General features: G+C 41.5%; 1 protein-coding gene across 3 annotated transcripts in view; it reads left to right on the top strand.

The window, feature by feature from the left end:
* NRG1 (neuregulin 1) overlaps positions 1–20,485 on the top strand; it is a 176,215-nt gene that overhangs the window by 40,832 nt on the left and 114,898 nt on the right. For all 3 annotated transcript variants that reach the window (XM_050987240.1, XM_050987239.1, XM_050987238.1), the window contains exons 4-5: positions 3,986–4,036; positions 6,929–6,979. In XM_050987240.1, coding sequence (XP_050843197.1) covers positions 3,986–4,036; positions 6,929–6,979 — 102 coding nt within the window. The remainder of the gene's footprint in view (positions 1–3,985; positions 4,037–6,928; positions 6,980–20,485) is intronic.

Genomic DNA, 20,485 nt, shown 5'->3' with positions numbered 1-20,485 from the left:
CAAATTTGCTTTTGTACAAGTTTTTGCTACACATAAACATGAACACACACCCCATGCAAACAGTAGTAACCTACACAGACTTTTAAATTTTCCCAGTTTTACTGAAATATATATAAATCTTTGTATTTAGAGCCATGTGTGTGGATTAAAAATGTAGCAAATATAAAAATAGCTAGACAAACACACTTTTTACCAGTCTTAATAGCAAGTGATAGGAGTTATTATCTTTAAAATTTATAATGAGTGTAACTCATACACTCATTATAAATTTTAAAGATAATAACTCCTATCACTTGCTATTAAGATATGATATGAGCTGCCTTCTTATTTTCATTCACTCATACTCACGTATGCTTACCTAAGAAAGATTGTAATTGAGGTCAGAAGCGAGGCATGAAGTTCTCCTGGTTGTGTATGAATAGTACTCAACTTTGCTAATGAACTAGTAACTGCTTTTTTGTGCATCCTGATTTCTTACTTTACCCAGGCAAAATTCTTGTGGTGAATTTTTCAGGGATTTTCTTATCAGCATAGGACCTTACTGTGCTTGATAAATGACACTAACAGAATACTTCACAGCACAGCCAAAGCATTCCATTTACTCCCAAAACCCTGTATTTAGGCAACTAGCTAAATGATGTTGTTTTGATAAAGGGTCAAGCATGCTCAATCTGCATGTGGTGTCAGTCTTTTCCATTGAAACTTGTTGGCTTGATTTGTTTGCCTGTCTGAGGATGTTTTCTGTGCCCAGCATGTTTCAGGGTGCAGAAGGATGGATTAATGCAGAGATGTTTCAGAAGCCAGAAGTATGCAGTGCTGGTTCTGCTGGGCTGTGTGCTGGGTTTTGGGTGAGGGCTATTCCTTTGGTGTCTGTTGGAAAGTGAGTAGATGTAGTTTGAGTCATCAGTGTGAGTGGCTGGAACAAATCTGCCTGAACTGATGGGTGCTAGAAGTACTCAGGTGATCTGTTAATGTATCTCAATTGCAGGCAGAGGTGAGCCTTGGTAAATTCATCAGCTACACAATGGCCTGTACAGGCTTTTGGTTTTGCCTCCATAGGACTTGCAGTAGTAGCAGCAGCTCCAATTTGTGCAGTAATCAGCAAGAATCTGATGCTCATAATTCATTCTGTTTTAATTTGCTCTTCCTCTTCTGAAGACAGACAGTAGCTTAGCTTCAAGAAGATGACTGAGAAATAATTAAGTAAAAACATCTTATATCTAGTAGCATGTGACAAACTATGAAATACTTCAAGTGCAGAAAAAATCCTTTCTTCTGTCCAAAAAAGCTGTGAGGGCATGCACAGAGTTCCCAACAGCAGCTGTAAGGCTCTTAAATATTTCGTTATCCTGGAGAAAAGGTTTTAGCTGAGGAGGAGAAGGACCTCCTGCTTCAGAGCCATAAGGCAGAGCTTGTTGCCCATGCAACAAGTCCTCTCAGCAGCCCAGTTAAAGTTCCCTATCTAGAAGGATGGATCAACATATCAAGGCCATGGGGTTGCTGGGAGTCCTGTGTGAGCTGAAGGAGCTCTTCCCTGTTATGTCAGCCTAAACAGCAGAAGATGCTGCTCGCCCAAGTACTTAGCAAATAAGACTGAGAAGCTGCAGAGGTCTTCTATTTAAAACATCCCCAAACAGGGATCTCTCATGGATCCTTCAGTGTTTTATATAAGTTAGCCCTGCACAAACATACAGTTTTAGGAAACAGCACTTCACCAAGACTTAGTATTCCTAAGTGCCAGGGGACAGAACTGGTTGTAATGAGGTAGCTGCTGCTCCTGGGAACTTAAACTTGATGATGAAGACGGGGCTGCAGGCTGCCATCTCCATACCCTAGCAGACTGCAGCAGCAAAAGTATTATGATTGAAAAATGGTCCCAGCTCTTTCACCTCAGGCAAGTACTGATGGCCTGCTATGAGAAGGCTCTCTTTTGTTTACCTCTTATGGTTCAGATAGCTTGCCACGTGGATCTGTGCTAGCCTTCCCAGGCACTGTAAAACGTCTTTCTTATAGTTGTGGTGTGCTGTGTGCAGTAAGCAATACGCACAAATGCTGTGTCTTCCAAATTTTAGCATCCACTGTTAGTGTTGCTATCACGAACATTATTAGTGGGGCTTGGTAAAGTGTGACTTTGCCACATGTTTTCCAAATGTATTTCTCAGCACGTTTCAGGTGTAGGAGGCTCTGGCTGTGGTCTTTTTTTTCCACTGGCAGCTTCCCGTCGGCGTTTGTACTAACACAGCTGGGCTGGGGAGGTGCCAGTAAGAAATGCTCCATCAAGCTCAGCACAGGCACTAAATGGAACATGGTTTCTTTAGTGGTGAAAGAAAAGTTTGCTCCAGTAGTGCCAGATGCTGAGTTATGCAGCTGTCAGACCTGTTCCCTCTCCTGACGTGACTAAGAAAGGTTAATTGCTCAGACAACCCAGCTGCACAATACAGAAATTGCCGTTATACCCAAAAAATGGTCTTGAAAGCTGCCTGGATACAGGCCACTGTGTTCCAAGACCTAATGCAAAGGTTTTGATCTTAAAAATTTTAATTGTGATACACACTTGCGTGCCATGCATCACTGGCTGCCAGGGAAATGCTGCATAACATGTTCTCTCCCATTAGTGAGACAAAACTGGGATATACTAACTTGGCAAATAGTATATTTGCCAAAGAAAGCTGTGCCATAATGTAAGAAAAAATACAAAATAAGAGCAAGAAAGCAAGAAGTTAGAATGCAGAGCTGATATTAAAGTTTAACAAGAAGGATGTTGAAGGGAAGGCATTTGATCTAGTTTTGTCTCTGGTCAAGTGTCTGTGAACTCTGGAGACAATGAGCAGAGAACCACTGGAATCCAGATTGACAAAACAGAATAAAAACATTCCAGAAAGAGAAATTCCGGAATTCCGAATTTCTATTTCCTAAATCTCTCATCAGGTGTTCTTAAATTCTGTGTGTTTGACCTAGTAGGGGATTCTTGGTGTGCCTAGATGTTTCAGGGCAAGAATTTTTTCTTGGCATTCAGGGCCTTTCTCCAGCTGTAGAGCTGAAACTTGTGCAGCTGCATTAACTGCACCACTTAATGTCTGAAATATGTTTTGAGAACCTGGGGAAGTCCAGGACTGTTGATGAATACAGCTGAAGAGTGATTCGTTCACACCTAAGAATCTGCACAGTCGTGGCTTGTGGGGACAGCAGAGCACTCGCAAATCAATGCTGTCATTGGAACAAGGTCTCTGTGCAAGTCTGTGAATCCTAAACAGAGGCTTTCTTCATTCTGCTTTCTCCCATCTGCTCTTTTTGCATTAGCAAGGATCTGAATATGGCAACATCATTCCCCTTAGCCATCAGCTGGTTCAAGTGAGTGCAAGCAGTCCGTGCCAGTATGTAAGTAGCAACAGTGTGTGGACATATACATAGGATCAGTATGGAAGCGCAACTTTTCCCATCTCTTCAGCAAAGCAGCTGTTTGATTTCTAGCACAGAACCCCCAGCAGTCCATGAGGGACGGGGTTTGCATGTGTGGCTCAGAAGATTTCCCTGAAGTGGCAAGTGACACTATTGGATGTACTTACCAGCAATTCAAGTGATATGAACAGAGACACGTCTCTGCAAAATTTAACTGCCTAGAAGCATAAGGAGTGAATACTCACACTGACGTCTTCCAGAAACAGAGCCATCTGGATGACTTCTCCTGTTGCCACTGATCAGTTATTTCCAGAGGAAAATGAGAGATTGAACAACTGGCTGCTTTCAGGAGCAGTCTTTTTTCTTCAGCTTTGCTAATTGGCACCATTATTTTTTGTTTTTTTTCCTGAAAAGAAACTTCTGCAAGTTGATATCTGATTGAAGCCTCTGCCCAATGGAGCAAAATTTAAACTTCCTTCTTTGAACACCTTTTTTCTTCTTCACCTTGTCCATTCTGGAGCTGAATGCTGCTTGAGGACCATCTGACACCACATTATAACTTCTTGTTGCCTCTTGTGTTTTCCAGAGAGTACCAGCAAGATACCAGTATCAACAGAAGTGACAAAAACTTCTTCACGTAAGTTGAATTAACAAGTTTTTTTGTCTCTTTCTTTTCATTTCTTCTTGAAATTGCTTCTACAGCTCTGAAACAGCTCCTTCTTAACAGAGAACAATTCATCTACATCCAGCAGCTCCATTTCTGCATGTCACCTTGCATACTTGAGCTACTTGAGGGACCAAGAAATGAATGAAGAAGGGTTAAGCATACTTTTTACTATCCCGGGACTGTGTTGAGGAAGCAAATTTGGCCTACAGTTGTCAGGCCACAGCAGCCTGACTGAAGAAGTATTTGCATTGTCAGGAACTAAGTTTTAAAAAAGCTCTTACCTCCTTCTCCTATAAATCCTAGCAGCTGCTTGTGAGTTTGCTGAATGTATAGGCATATTGATGTGCCTTCAGGAAAGTCTGTTGCCTAGACTGCTCTGTTCCTCAGGGCTCTACATGCAGGTCCTGACAGCTCTGCAGGGTCTGTCAGTGTAGACAGGTAACTCACTGTCAGTAATTTAACCACTTTTGAAGCTGCTTGGCATGCTTGGAGCCTTCTCCAGGTGGTTTCCTTTCAGGCTGATGGAATTTGCTTTCAGCATCCTTCCTGCAGTTACGGATCACATACTTCCAGAGTTGCAATACTGCTGGAATTGACCCCAGTGAGAAGCTCCTTCATTATTTAACTGTTAAGAGTTACTTTATATAGGGCCACAGTACCAGCACTTGTCTCTACTGATGGCTTTGGCTGAGACAACTGTAGATATACGTGTGTAAGCCGGCAACCCAAGGATTTACAAGATGCACATACCCTCCTTGGCAAAGAGGCTGGGGTCCTGCTAGCTTTTTTGGGAAAGCTCTGTCTGGCAGGGACAGGTTTTAGTGTGAAATGACAGTGTTTGTAGGCTAGATCAAGGAAAACAGTGTGATTGCCAGATTTTGCATTTAGCATGCCTGCAGCCTTTTTCTTTGATGCATCTGTGTGTGTGGCGACCTACTTCTGAAATCTTGGCATTGCTGCCTGACAGAAGAGACGTTGGCTGTGCCCATATTCTTTCATGTTCTCAGTGGGGCCTGTCACTGGTGCTTCACTGGGGATATATGAGACCACATAGCTAATAGCAAGTGTCCTGTAACCATTGGAACCATTTTTGTTCAAAGAAGGTGACACGCTGGTCACTGACTCCTCTGGGTTTGCCTTGCCTTCTCCCTTGTGCAGCAAGAATGTAGTCCCTGCACTTTGCTGCCTCCTTTCCCATGGATTACAGTTCTTGTTCTTGAGCAGTCTCTTTCCCTGCTTATGTCTCTTCAAGTGCCTGCTGTTACAGTACTGTCCTTCTCTTTACTGCTATTGTGCTGCTGGAGAGGAGGAAGCTAGGATGTTCAAAAAGCTGGCTGCATTCCCAATGAATCTCTGCACTGGCAGATTTCATGCCAAGCAACACATCACGGTATTGTCCCCAGAACAGCAAAAAGCAGTATGTTTAGTGGCTGCTTGTGGAGGTCTCCACATGGAGCTCTGAGGAGGTCTTTGATACGTGGCTGGAGCAGAGACCAGCTTAGTCCCAAACCCAGCCAGGTGCTGTTTTTCCTACTGTTCTATCCCCACTCTGGGTCCAGACCATGTCTTTCTCTAACACTTCACGAGTTTCCTGGTGACCGGTAGTGCCTTGGATTTTGGGCCCTGCTGATTTTTTTCCAGAACTTTCAAATGAAAATAATTAATTAGTGTGTTGCTTCTTTACTTTAAGACAGACTATTGTGAAATGCTGGTGTTCAAATCACCAGGATCTAGGATTCTTGAAGTACTGCTACAGTAAAGTAACTGAAGTTATTTTTTGTTGATAGGAGGACTTAGCGAGCAGTCTTAGTTTTTAAGAGTGGATTTTTTTCTGCCTAAAACCAGGCTTTGTTAGGCAACAGAGTCATCTTTTCTGTGTGACATGAAATGTTAAATGTATCACTACAGAGCATGCAGTATGCCTGACCTGCTCCATAGAACTCACAGACTGGTTGTCAGCCACCTCTACTTCACACTAGCACATCACATTGCCACCTTTGGTGAAGTATTCTCTCTTCATATTACTCCTTTCAGCTGATAATACTTCTCAAGCATTCTCTTGAATTCTTTATTCCTGCATGACACCATATATGATTTCTAGATAGTGAAAGCCCATGAAGCCACCCCAACCCATGGCTCTTAATTGCTGTGTGGTTCAGATTCCTATAGCTCAGACCTGCTTCTTCGCTAAACTTTTCTGAGTGCTTCCTTTGTGTGATTTTTGTTGAGGTTCATTTCCTTTCACTGTCCTACAAGATTATTTTCCATTCTTTTTCTGGTCTTGTAACCACTTTGGAGCTGGTGCCGTGTCCCATTTTGGTGTGGAATGTGTTCTGCTTTCCCTTTCATCTACAGCATTCTGCAGAGGTGGTGACACTCATGGATTCTCCTATTTTTCAAGCCACAGAAGTCCTAAACTACAGTTTTGATGGGCTGAAATTCCTTGCTGTTCAATAGGAATTATGTGAGAAGAAGATAAGAAGCCAGAGCTTCCTGGGTCAGCATGTGGAGATTCAAGACCTACTGCTTTCCACTTTCCTCTGATGCTGTCAGAAACAGCTGAAAATTTTACTCTGTCTTTGCCAGTTTTCTCACGGCCTTTCCTCCCAGGACTATGGAGCATTTTTGCTATAATTGATTATTTACAGTGCGCCTAGGACATGCTGAACCAACTTTGAAGTTCTTTGCTTTCTCAAGCTATCTCATTTTTTTTCTCTGCTCTGCTGAGTTTCTGACTACTGAGATAAAAAATCCAAAAATTAAAGAAATATCTGCTGGGGGAAGATGTTCAGGCTCCTCCAGTATAGTGCTGTAGCTGTGGCTGTATTCTTACAACTTTATTGTTACTTCTGTGTGTTGCAGAACCCATGCTTAGGATACAAGCTTCAACAGAAGGAACAAACACTTCCTCCTGTAAGTATATGCAAGTTGTTTAAATTATTGCTGGCAAGACCCTCAAGTATATTTCTCCTTTCCTAGCTCAGGAAAAAATACACATTAAGAGATCAGGAATGACTGAGAGGGATTTCTGAACTACTGGTGCAACTGTTATTTGTTACATATTATTAGAACTCTCAGAGACATGCTTTTTGTGTATTGAGGCTCAAACACCTTCCTTCGGAAAGGTCAAATGTAGGTTTGGGCAGGGCAAAGGAGGAGGAAACTACACCAGTGTTTCCTACTTGGAATTCCCTTCCCTGCCTTCTCCACATAATGTATTGCTTCAAACACTATCTCCTCTGCCTCCACAGCCCCTGGCCCTGGGGTAGCTGCAGCACCCTCAGGTCCAGCCATCCCCACCTGGGTGCATTTCCCTTCATCTGCATGACAGCTGGTGCTTGTTAGAGTTCTTTCACTCTTGTTTCTGTGCCCCACTACCCTTGGGAAGAAGATGAGGAGGGTGACGATATCATTTTGTGTGTCTTCTTTCAGCTGGAACAGAGACCCAGATATGGTTCTTTCCTAGGCAAGAGAGATTATTGCTCTGTTTATCCCAGGAGCACACTGGAAACTGCAGGGGTACCAGTGGGAAAGTGACTCTTTACCTCCTCTGAAGTGATGCTTCCCAGGGATTATGGATTAGCCATAATCATATACAATTGAGAACCATTAGGAAGAGCCTTCCAGTTCTTTACTAGAACCAAATCTAGAAGGTAGATTTGGTTCTAGTAAAGAATCAAACACCATCCATCAGGCTGGTTTGAGCAGTCTGGAAGGCCACTTCACACAATCAAAGGGTTGTAGGAGGTGGGGTATTAATCTTGCCCTAAAGCAGTAAGTGTTGCCAGCCACTAAGAACAGGATGGCAGGTGAGATAGAGCAATAGTCTGATCCACTCTGACATTCCAGGGCTGTTATAAAATATGCTTTATAGCAAACTATACATGAATGCCCTCAGCTCACATTTAATAGCTACTCCAGCAGCACCAGGAGGAAAGGTCAAAGCCATATCTCTGGATTTTTCTAGATTTTCATCTCAGCTGATAAATTTTAAGTATGTGTTGAAAGAATTAAAGAAATTTGGTTGGTTATTTAAGAAGCTTTCTGCCAGCAAGGTGAGAAGAGTTGGATTTTGACCTCATTTCCCCTTGGTGACTAGCAGCAGAGTAGGCAGAAACACTTTCTGGAGCAATTGAAAACAGTTGGACCTCTCCTTTCTGTTCTCAGAAGCATTAATGTGTACTGGAGTTAGTACCATTCAAGTCACTAAAGTAATGGAGGAGAGAGGGCAGTATTGGATATTGCTGCCTGTGCTGGGTAGGAGAAGCAGAGGGAGTCAGCTTTTATTGCTAACAGATGTGAATGTCTACTCACAGTACAGAGTGATGAGGGAGTTGACCATGTACTTATTTTAAAGTTCTTTAGAGATTTTCTTTTCTGAATTTCTGTGTGACATGTCCATTTCACACTTGTCCCTGTCAATCTCGTAGCAGCCACATGAGATAAAATAAACTGTGTCCTTCCACTTCTCAGACAATAGCAGATGTTTAGACAACATGCCAGCACTGTCACTGTTCACCAGACACTGGGAAAGACCTGAAAACAGCAGAGTGATTCAGTAGGTTCTCTCCCCTAGGGCTTTCACTAGAAGACAGACATGTGTCATGCTTTGCTTCTTTTGGAGTTTCAGTGACAGGTATTCAGAGAGGAAGAAATTTAGAAAAAAATCCCACTTCTGTAGGACCCTCCACAACTGACATCCCAAACATGAAGATTCCTTTTATGTTCACATATTGCTACACTCCTCTAAATCAAGTCCACTTTGAGAGTGTGGACCTCCATTCTTAAGTAAAGGAGAAAGGCTTGACTCATTATTCTGCCATCACATTCAGAAAGACTGTGTATTAAAGCTGTCAGCAGGACAACACTGTCTATGGACAGCATCAGTCTGGAAACCCATGCTCTGAGAGCTATACTGGATCAAAAGCTGGGCATTTATAGCAGTTGGAAATGAGGAAATTGCACTGAGAGTCTATGGGAATATGTGTCAAATAGAAGCATTTGCTTAGCTGCACCTTGCAGCGTTACCCCCATACTTGTTTGTGCTGCTTAATAGGGGCTTCTCCCTGAAATGCCTGTGGAGACACTTCCCCCCGCAAAGAGCAAAGGGCCAGGACATGTCATGTGATCTGCATGTTTCAGATGTGATTGTCTTATCCGGGGATTCTCAGTTCAGATTTGTCTGTGTGGACAAGATGGTGCGCTGGCATCATCTGTCCGTCACTTGGAATACACTCTCTGCAGAATGCTTCCTCCTGTCCTCTATCTAGCAGGTTGATGTGATGCCCAGCTGGAGGCAAGAATATGAATAAAGAACAGGTAGGAGGCTGATCCCACCTTGCCTGTGGCTTCTTTTTCAGAGGAATACAGGTTGGGTTTGTTTAGCTTTTTCCTGGAGAGAAAGACTCATTGCTGGTCATCTGTCCCATAGGTAACTTTAAACTTGTTTTCCTACAGACTTTCTTGTTGCCCTCTAAAACCTGCACAGAAATTTTAAAAAGAAACATTAATTGGGTAAGAAGTGTGCCAGTTTGGATAGCTCTGGAGTGATTAACTTACAAGCTCCAGGCCTGGCACAGCAAGGCATTTTGCTAACACTTCATCTTCTTGTCATGCAGTAAGAGATTCCAATATGTATATTAAATTATGACCAGATACAGCACATAGAAAGGAAGTTTGCAAAGACTTTTTTGCCTTTCACATTTTTTTTAGTACAATACTGATAAAAATGGTCAATGCTGAGCAATAAAACCTTCTACGGCATGTTGCTAGGGTCATTGGTTTACAGAGTATTTTGAATAGGAACATCTTTGCGTATACAAAGCAAGCAGCCTGGCCAATAAATCATCTGTGTTCTAAAATCTTAAAAAGCAAGTTAAGTTTTTGCTAAATTCTGCTTTTCTTCATCTCCTAAAGTGAGCCCAGTTCTTCTCCCTATACAGAAGTCCACTTTTAAAAACCATGAATTTTCTAAAATTCATACAAACATTATCCAGGGCTTCTGGAAGGCAGAGTGCTTGGGCCCCAAATGGTACAGTTTTTAGGTGGCTTTTTCTTCAGCCTTAGGAATACCCAAACCTGAAATGACCTTCTGATTTTTTTGGTATTTCAAGCAATTTTTTAAAGGGTAATCTTGATTTGTATCAAGTCCATTTAAGTTGTCCTGCTGTCTGATTTTTGGAAGTTTGTTTAGATTTCTTTAATATTTTAATGGTATCTGGCTCATGCACAGATACCTACCTACCAACAGGAGTGCACTTTTCTTTGATGTGTGGCAAAAACTTATGGAATCAAGGAAACAGAGATGGAAAGCCTTTCCTGCTTACTTAGGTCCATGTGAATTGCAGTTCCTTTAAGATACAGCATTACTTGATGACTAGGTATCTTGCAGTTTAGTGAAATATAGTATATCTATTTTTTTCTGCATTAATTCAATTTTCTTTATTTTGTTTGGTTTCATTTTATTCTGAGTTTGACAGATTTTAATTTATAGTATTCCCTCTACAATGGAGAGACAAAGACAATAGTATGATTGATAGTGCTGCCACACAGTGTAAGGATCAGAAAAAATTAAGGGATAATGCCTAACCATTGCACACATGTTCAGCTTCTTTAACACATGTTCAGCTTCTTCTCTTAAAACTTTTGCTGTTTTGTCATAAAATTCATATACAGTGGTAGTACCTCAGAAACTTCTGAAATGCAGCTATTTTGGGGTGAAAAAACAGAATTTTTTTAATGAGATAGTAAGTAACTGTGTACAGGCAGTTGAGGCAGGATGGGAAGAGGAGAATACTGTAACCAATTTATAAAGCTGAAGGATTTCAGATGAAGAAGGCAATTACTTAGGTTGCAGTTATGCTATCAGCAGGACTCCCAGCTCCTGCTCTTGTAAAAAATTAGTCTGGCATCTTCAGCTATCAGAAATCAATTCATCTGTTCCATAGTTTTAAAGGCTTCTTCCAGGAAAGCCATACACTTCATGCTGTGGTGGGACAGTGGGTCAGAGGAAAACACAATACCACCTTGTGCATTTTGCTGTATCATTTCAGTGGGTTTATTTCTTTAACAATGGTCTCTGGAGAGAATACTTTGCTTTGTTCTAAGGACTTGGTGAGTGACTAAGGGAAGGGTCAGATAACTAGTTCTTGTTTAATGTGTTTAAACCTCTTAGTTAGTGAAATCCTAGTGAAAGACAGTGGTGACAAAGTGTCAGTCCTTTGTTATAACCTACCACAGTGTGCAGGATGTTCCAGTTTCATTCTTCATAGTGGGCACCAGTGACAGTGGACAATGCAGTGGTAACTTCAGTACTTTTATGATTTCATCTGGCATGACAAACCCTGCTTCCCATACTTATATTTCACAGATAAGGCCAACTCATGGAAACGGGTAAAATCTCCCAGAGACACAGCTTTCAATCTTTTGTATGACTCCCAGTCTAAAGATGGTGTGACAATAAATGCCTTCTCCCAAACCACTTAATCTCACAGGGATTTCTGTAGTTGCATTCTTGGTCCCTCAGTCTTGCTCTGAAGGAGAGCTTGTGTTGTCATTCACCTGGTGAGTGCAATGGTTTATGTCTGTTTATTTCAAGATGTGCATTCCCAAGGTCATGAACTACACCATAAAAAGAGTTATCAAATATGTGGTAGTCCACTCTGGTAGAACGCAAGTAACAGATTTCTGTTGTCCATAGTATTTCTCAAGGGATTTCTCAAGCCCACGTCACATTGTCTTCCATATTATGAGGATCCTCTCTTCTCCAAATTCCTACTCCAGAAACTCCTCTCATCTTTCAGCAAAAGAATTTTTAAAGACTGTATGTGTCCTTAGTGATGGAGTGGGGGAGCCCCTCACACTGAGGTAGCTGTCCAAAAATCACATTGTCAGTGGATGCCTTAGCTGGAGAGTGTGGGCTTCATCCCTAGCTTTCCCCAGGAACCCTCAGTATGTCTGGACTTTTCTGAGATCCTGCAAATCATACGGGAATTTTTCTTCCACAGTCTATTAGTAAGGCCTCGTTTGTCTCAAGGTTCTTCCCACAAAGTCAAATCATGGCAAATTCTTTCCTAAGAGGGCATTACTTTGTGTCTTTCTGACTTCTTCATACTTTGCTGAAATGACACATGCTATTGGCCCACTTGAGAGCAAAGTAAGCATCTTCCTGATCTGCCAGCAAAGCCTGTGCTCCACTGGAGGACACGAGCTTGTAGCGCTCGTATTTCGGTGTTTTGATTGCAGTTGTTTGGTCACTGTGCCTTCCGAGGAAGTCCCAGGCACTGTCACTGTGACAAAAATGGGCACTCAAGGACTCCTGCTCTTCCTGGCTATGCTCTTTCTGGGTAGCAGCTGTGAACTTACTTTGTGGTACTGGATCAGCCTTCTCAAAATCTTCCCTCTTCTGGGACATCAGGGTGGTTCTTACTGAGAACTAAAGGTACATTGTGTACACAACAGACAGTCATGCCAGTAGGACAGGGATCTGTGAACAAAATGGAATCTGTAACCTTGACAGAAACATGCATCTCTTTCATGTCATTATCCATGCTGTAATCAAGACTGTCAGTGTTCTGTGGGAGGGCATGAGGGAAACAAAGAGCTCAGAACAAGTATGAACAATTGATACTCTCAAGCAACAAAAATTATGAGCATGTGCATGGGTACAGAATAATATTTGTATTTTAATACAATAAGGAGTTCCCAACTTACCCCTATAGTCCAGATATGCTGTTCATCTCCTTATCTTCCATCTGTTGCCTCCAAAGAGTTTATCCTGAGGCACTCTCTTGTGTTAACCCCAGGGGAAACAAGCAATGCAAGTTACTTTGTGCTCTTCAGGAGACCCTTCTGACCTCAGAAAGACATGATGACTATCTACTTTCTTGCTTTTTAGAGATGGTGTTTCTCTTGTGTCAGGTTTAGAGGGAAAGGTCCAACAGGGATAAATATCCCAGAGGGAATTTAAGTTACCAAATTTGAGTTATACTATCAAACCTGAAGGCTTACTCAGCTCCCTTTGACAGGGAGGCACACAGAGCAGGCTTTCTTAGATGATGTGTTTTGGGCTTTCTAGTCCACATTCTTCCAAGAGGGATCTTAGGCTGCCTCAGCTGTAATCAGACGCCTTGTGGCAAAGCAGGACCCTGGTCCATGAAAGATTGTTTGAAGTCCATGGACTGGCAGTGGAGGTCTGGCATGAAGTAGAAACACAAATTTATTTAAATATAAGGGAGTCAAGAGCCTGGATCCATTGCTTTTTTTCACAATGAGCTTCAAATTTGGGTAGTTCTGGTCAACCACAGAGGCAGATGGTGATGTCTAGGGAGAGGGAACAAAGAAAAACACAGTGGTAGATAAAAGATGAACAGAAAAGTAAGCTGTTACTTTTCAGAATAACTTGTCAAGTATATGGCTCTGTATGTTTCCATTTACTTAAAAAAAAACCCTTGATAAATCACTATTTACTTTTTAAAACATGTAGGCTGCATCACAGAAACGGTATTTCAAAAGCTGTAGCAGAATATTGAACACATAAATGTGAACTTTCCATAGATGCATGGCTTTGAAAAGCCGTCACTGCGTCCCCTCATTAGCTTCTCCACAAACACAGTGGCACTCTATGGCTGAGACTCAATTTAGACTACAGCAGTTTCTATCAGGTAAATTAAAAGCAATAGTCTTCTTTCACATTCCTATCTAGCAGTACTGTAATAGTGCAGTGGGAGCCAAGCTAAACCCTCGGGAAGAAATTATTATCCTATCCTTCATGTCCACATCTCTTCTAAATTGCCTTTTGGTAACCTCTTCTAATTGGATGCAAAATGGGAAAGTTGTATCTCCTGTGACTTTCATTATCAAAATGTTCCCGGAGGTTCTTAATGGTTTCTGCTGTTCTTGACATTCTCCCCCTGTACAGAAAGGAGAAGGAATCACTGTAGTCATTGCAGCTATTAAAGAGCAGCCTTTTACAGTGTGATCTTCCTTCTAGGTTTGCTTCTTCTAAATATTTAGCAGTAGCCAGCTAGTCAGTAACTTTGAGTTGCATCCACTGTAGCTGGCAAGTATCACAAAACACCCACGCTGTGTTTTTTGAAAAGAAAGCTGTGCCCTAGAGCAAATATCCTTTGACTCTTGTCTGATGGATATCAGTTTCTTCTTTCAGTGACTATGTATGTATATAAAGGCTCTTGAATTTCCTTTTAAGATTTTGTTTTCCTGGCTGCCTACTCTTCATTCTAGTAATTTCATCTTCATTATGGATATACAGAGCTCATAGGCCTTACTGGTAGTTTATATTAATCACAGTATAGTATCCAGCTGTCTGAGATCCTTTGGTAAATAAAGTAATTCCAAGTTTATCCTTCTACGGGGATCTGCTCTTTGGAGAAGAGGAAACTTTTTCTTAGCCTTCCAGTTTCCAAAGTTTATTAAGTCTGTTGAAAGCTAAAATAGCATAGAGCATTTCTAATTTATGATGATCATAAAGGCTAAACCTAGGGTGCTATGTGGAGTGAGGCTGAGGAGCGAGATGGAGTGCTGGAGGAGTGTTTGCCCATTTCATCATTAACATGCTTTCTTGTGTCATTTCTGGCCATGCCAGCCACTGATTTTCAAGACACCTCAGCACAATAAGAAGGATTGAGTGCACTGAGACCTTAACCAGGAGGCAGCATGGGTACCACCCTGCCAGCCCAGCTCCCTTCACTCTGAGCAGTTCTCCCATATCATCCCAACAGATATTGCAACCCCCAAAGACTCATACGTCTTTAACTATGCCAGAGGGAATTAATCATAAAGTTATAGTAATGCCATGAAAACATCACTTGGATGGGCTGAGAGTCACTCTTTCCACAATTTAGACACTGAGAGTTGGAAGAAGACACATGTAAAAGATTTTTAATGAAGGGCAGTGCCACAGTGAAGTGGTATGTGATGTGGATGTAGCCTAGCCATGCTCGCCCTTTGACTGAGAGCATGATCTGTCTCCTTTCCTGCTGAGCAGTGTTGGAACATCTGAGCAGTCAGGCTACCTATCCCACCCAGCCTTCCCAATGACCATGTATTTGTGGGGCAGAAAGCAACTGGCATTACAGCCCAGCCCTCCCAGCTTTAGCAACCATGGTCACTGCTCTAGAACAGAGATGTGAGATAACACCTACGGGACTGCAATCCAAGCCAGCAGAGGAGACAACTGTTTACCCAGCCCTGAGCATTTGGCTCTATTGCTTGACCATTTGGTTCTTTTGTTTGTCCATTTGTTTCTGTTCTGTTTATTCAACACAGAAAAGCTCCTTGCTCCAGATGTTCAGAATGTTCTGAATTGATATTGAACAGGGAAGGATTTGACTGGACACAGCTCTGTAGCCTATAGTTTTACCAATACCATGTGCCATTGAGATTATCCAAAAGTTTACCATTTATACATGAGGTAGTAATAGCCCTTCAGAATTTAAAACAGTGATTATTTTTCTGAGGTTTATAAAGTGGAATCTGAACTCTGTTACTGATATCTTTCTGGTAATATTCACAATGATCCAAAATATGACTCTTAATAACACAGTCAAGTGTCTGACAAGTATTTAGATGAGCTTTCCAAAATATCAACATAGTTGATAAGGAGTATTACTGGAATGGTTGGTTTCTAAAGAAAAGGATAAACCATACTCCAGGGAAGAAATATTAGGGTGTTTTTTTGATAATATCTATTTTGCAGGCAGATACCCAGCTGTGAAAGCCACAGCTACCTGCATTGTATAAACCTATTTATTGGATCTATGGATGCCAGTTGTGGCACAAACTGTCAGTGGCAGAAAGCTTTTTCTTCCCTTTTCAAATTAGAAGTGAGCTAACCACATGTGATGCTTTTATTTGTTTGAAATGTCTATGGTTTTATATATAGTAACTGAGAATGTTCTTTTAGTTGTAGCTAAAATTCTGTTGTAAGCTCTCAAACACTGACGTCCAGTGCCATGGGCCATTTGTTCAACAGTTTAGTTATTGTTCTGAGACAACAGTAGCTTTAAATGTCTGGTGCTTTTGCCTGATTAAATGCCACCCCCCGCCACCTTTTTCCATTCTAAGAAAGTCCAAAACTTGCACTGATTGTTTTGCATTCCTAAATATTTTATGTTTTTTAAAACAATACAGATATGGAGTGAGTCCACAGGGCACATGGTGAAAAAGGATTGGATCTTGCTCTGTACTTTTTATCCTGTTAGTATGACTTTTATTATTTTATTATTTCCCTGGAATGGCTCTTTCCTTCCATTTCCCACTGGGGAAATATTTGGCTTAGCAAGGTTATACATAGTTCTTGAATATTTTAATAATCTACACAAAACCCATTAGCTGACACAGTGACAACTAGTACTTGACAGACAGTAAGATAACAGTTGTCTCAGAGACTGTGAGAGGCCAGAAGAATCTTAAACACTAATCTTGCAGGAAGGATGAAGAGTTGCCTTGAGCAGTGATGCAGCTCATTCAAATGCATGTCGATCTGTCTTGAAGAACTGGTGCTTCAGATCCCTGGTGTAATGAGCTCTGAATCAGATGCTGTTCTTGGCTACTAGGCAAGCTGCATCTGCAGAGTACATCCTTGTAACTCGTTTAAATATTTCTCACTTTGGAGGGAGCAGGTTAAGACAGATCCAGGGAAGGAATGCTGTGAAAATTTTCGGATTCTGTATCTTTTTTGGTGGACTAGTAGTCATGCCAGTGGAGCTGTGATCACTGAGAGTGGCAGATCAATCCCAAGCATCATGGGAGGTAACACAAGTCTGAAATCCTCTCCATGTGTGATCAGCCAGTGCATTTGATCTGTGCACTGGTGAAATTTCTTCATGGGTTAGGGACTGTTTACTTTAACCAATTGCATGTTTCTGCCAGATGGAGAGAATTCCCTGTGTCTTACCCACAATGTCTCCGTCCTGCTTCAAATCTGTAAGTGACCTCTCATGTTGGCAGCGACACCATGACTGAATTACACTTCCAAAGTCAAGAGCTAAATGCCAGCACCCTATTAATTCTTCCAGCCAAATAGACACCTGGAGAGCTAATGTACTGTTGTACTTACTGCTTGAGTTATATGTAGAAAATATGCAGTAAAACTCTAGATAATTGGATGTGGATTGCATTTGCAATTACGTGTTCACTGGATAATATGCATACATCAGAGACCTAATACTCATCCCATCAAGAAAGCACAGGCTGAGCAAATGGAGCTTTTCAATTTAAATATGCAAATGAATTTCATACACACATGGACACTATTAGCAGATGGTCAGTAAGGAAGGCTGTGTACAGAGGAGGGAGTCTTTCCCTTTAATTTGATAAGAATCTGTTCCTGTGGATGTTGTTTTATCCTGAGGAATAGCTTTTATTATCTGTGAATATCTTGTAAAATATGAGATTGCCATTCACAATAACCTGAGAGCATCATGTATGAAGTAGTGGATGAAGAATTTTCTCTGTGTGGAGATAAAGAAAGTCAGAAAGAGAGAGTCAAATATTTTTTTGTCATCAGATTTTCAGAACACAATGTGGCACAAGTAACTCTAGTAGAAATACATTAGCCAGAGCTGATGATTCACACAGGATTGCTGAAAATGTTGAGATTTCTTAAGGGAGAAAAGAATTATTTAAAAATACTTATACGAAGAAATGGGTATCAGCTGACTCTGAAATGGGAAGCAAGCAGAGAATTGGTTATCACTTCTTTGGCCTTCTGCTCTAGATTTTATCTGCTGTATGCTAGGATTGACAGGGTGGTGGATCATAGGAAAAGATAGTCTAAGCAGAAAGGAGGGGAAAGCGTGGTAGTATGAGCTGGCATTTCTGCTTAGCCTCTGTCTCAATTGCATCACTGACTTCCTAAGACACTGCCATATTCTTGGCATCTCCCCTTTTATTATCTCAAGAAATTGTCATTGTGACAAAGTACATTACAGCATTTGTGAGAAACACTGACTTATAAGGGTCCTCTGTGTTTTTAAAGAGCTTTGCATGCTTTTCTGTTCTTTGAGGACTCCTCAGTCCTAGTCAGGATCATGTCTTGACCCTCAGTAGCTCTTCAGAAAATAGTTGTTTCAAATAATTTTGAGCACTGTCTTTGAACACATTGTCAGCTTTGAAATATCTTGAACAAAGGTCCCAGCTGCCAGCCAGTCAGACTGATCACACGTGAAGCAATCATGGTGCTCTATCTCTACCTGGCCACAGAAAGAAAGGGTACCTGACCTGTTCTGGAAGGCAGTGTTTGATGCTGGGCAGAATTTCTGACACAACCCCATACTCACAGATGGTGGGGAAGCAGAACAGCCAGAAACATGCATAAGAAAGCAGGCTGGCCAGCCCCAGTGCCCACCAAGCTCTGTGTTCTTGTCTCAGGCACAGGTAGCAGCTGGTGCCTCAAGGACTCGGGGAAAGACACAACGAAAAGATGATGCCTTTGCTAAATGAGTTTTCTCCCACACTGTGACCAGGAGAGGGAACTCAACCTTTCTGACTCCTATTTTTCTCTAGTTAGGTTTATGAGGAGTCTTGCCTCTTCTGTAATCAAGTTTATATTACTTTCTGTAGCCTTGTTTGGCCTCTCCAATTTACATGTCAGTACTTTACTGATTACTGTCCACTACCTGTGAGCAAGGCCAGAAAGGGAGAGACAGGTGCAAAAACAGTCCTCGTGGAAAACTGTTGATTTGTTTCATTACCTAGAAAATGTCATCCTTGCCCTCCTGCGCTTAACTATTGGCTACAGCATGAGATTTACTAGCCTGGGCATAAGAAGCATTTGGTTTTGTGAGTGCAGGAATGTTCCTATTTTCCATGCAGCTATCAAATATTTTCCCAGAATTTCCCTAAGAACTCTATTTTAATGGGTTCTAAGCAAATAAGTGCTTCTTGATGCAGATAATTTTTCTTTTCTATATCCACCTGGAAAAAAAGAAATGTCTCCATTCCCCATACAGGAAAATCTGATTGCAGAGGAATGTAAAATCACCTGACTGGCTGCAGAGGCGTAATTTGACCTGCTCCTCACTGTCCACAAAAGTTCTTCTCTTAGCTCAAGAGACGGAAGGGTATACTCTTCCTGTCTGAAGGCACTCCCTTCACTACCCTGGTGATGTAATATCACACACTGGGAAGCCTTGGGGGGTTTCATTTTGCACTTCACTTTGTGAAGTAATGAGAAATATCCCGATGTCAGTCATTTCAAGGCTTCAAACTGATCTTAACACTGGACACAGCTTGACCTGATTATGGTTTAGTTGTCCCAGAGCAGATACAATTAATATTTATCACCCACAATTAATATGTGGGTGAATATACAAGGAAAACAATGTCTTCAGCAGGGCATTAGCACAAGGCTTCTGTCACTGACACTCGCCTTTGCCCTGTCATTTCACCCACTGTGATTAGAAATTCATCAAATATGTCTGGAGAATTTGCATGCTTAGCCTGCTTTGGAAAGAGAGGATTGTCTAGCTGTGAAAGGAGATTATGCAGCAATTTCCTCCTCAGCACAGCAAGACAATGAATCTGACTCTTCATTATAGAGGAAGGATGAGTAAGAATGGTTGCATTTCCTGTGCAGCAAGAGCAACATGAGCCGTGCTCCAGATTCCTTTGGGAATTTCCATGATCATGCCAATTTCAGACACAATGCATAATGTTACTGTAAGAAAATGTAGATGTTTAAATAGGAATTTTTGTGGGGAAGGGGACGGGGAAAGGAGTTGATCCACTAAACAGTGTGTTTGATCTCAGCTAGAAAGACAGCTCTACGAAAGAAGACAGGCACAAAATTAGTTACTTGAGTTTTATAACTCATGCATTTATTACTGACAGCAGCAAAGTAGTTTTCAGATGGCCCTAGCTTTTATTAAATATTCTCACATTCTCTCACCACTTACGAAAATATTTCCCTCCACTTACAAAAATATTTTGCTGTGTTTTCAGCATGTGAAAGGCTGTAAAGAAGTCTTGCAGTTACTTGTTTATTTGATAAATAAATGGAGAGAGGTCCCACAAAGCATCTGCCTCTTTCTCCTGCATTTTCACACTCATGCTCAGGGTAAACACAATTGGTGCTGCTGGTCAGGCATCAAACAGTCTTTCTTTTCCAGTCTTTAGCAAGGATATGCAATCCTGCTTAGATTTTTTTCTAACTAGAGGGAAGTTGTACATCTGCAAATGCAAAAACGTATCACAGGGACAACAGTCGCCATGACATATTCTTCTTCTCAAAAAAGACTAGCTAGCAATTGGATGTTTACAAGACACTGGTCAGAGGAAAAAATTCCTGAGAGGCCTTAAGCACATGTCTTAGGACTAGTATGAATGTAGGCTGGAAATCCCAGACCAGCAGTTGGCTCCTGAGGGACCAGCCCATGAATTCTGAAATGCATGTGCGGA

The sequence above is a fragment of the Serinus canaria genome, chromosome Z (assembly GCF_022539315.1).
Source record: "Serinus canaria isolate serCan28SL12 chromosome Z, serCan2020, whole genome shotgun sequence".
Taxonomy (NCBI): domain Eukaryota; kingdom Metazoa; phylum Chordata; class Aves; order Passeriformes; family Fringillidae; genus Serinus; species Serinus canaria.
Note: the sequence above shows the minus strand (reverse complement) of the source record. Positions and strands in the feature narration are given on the sequence as shown.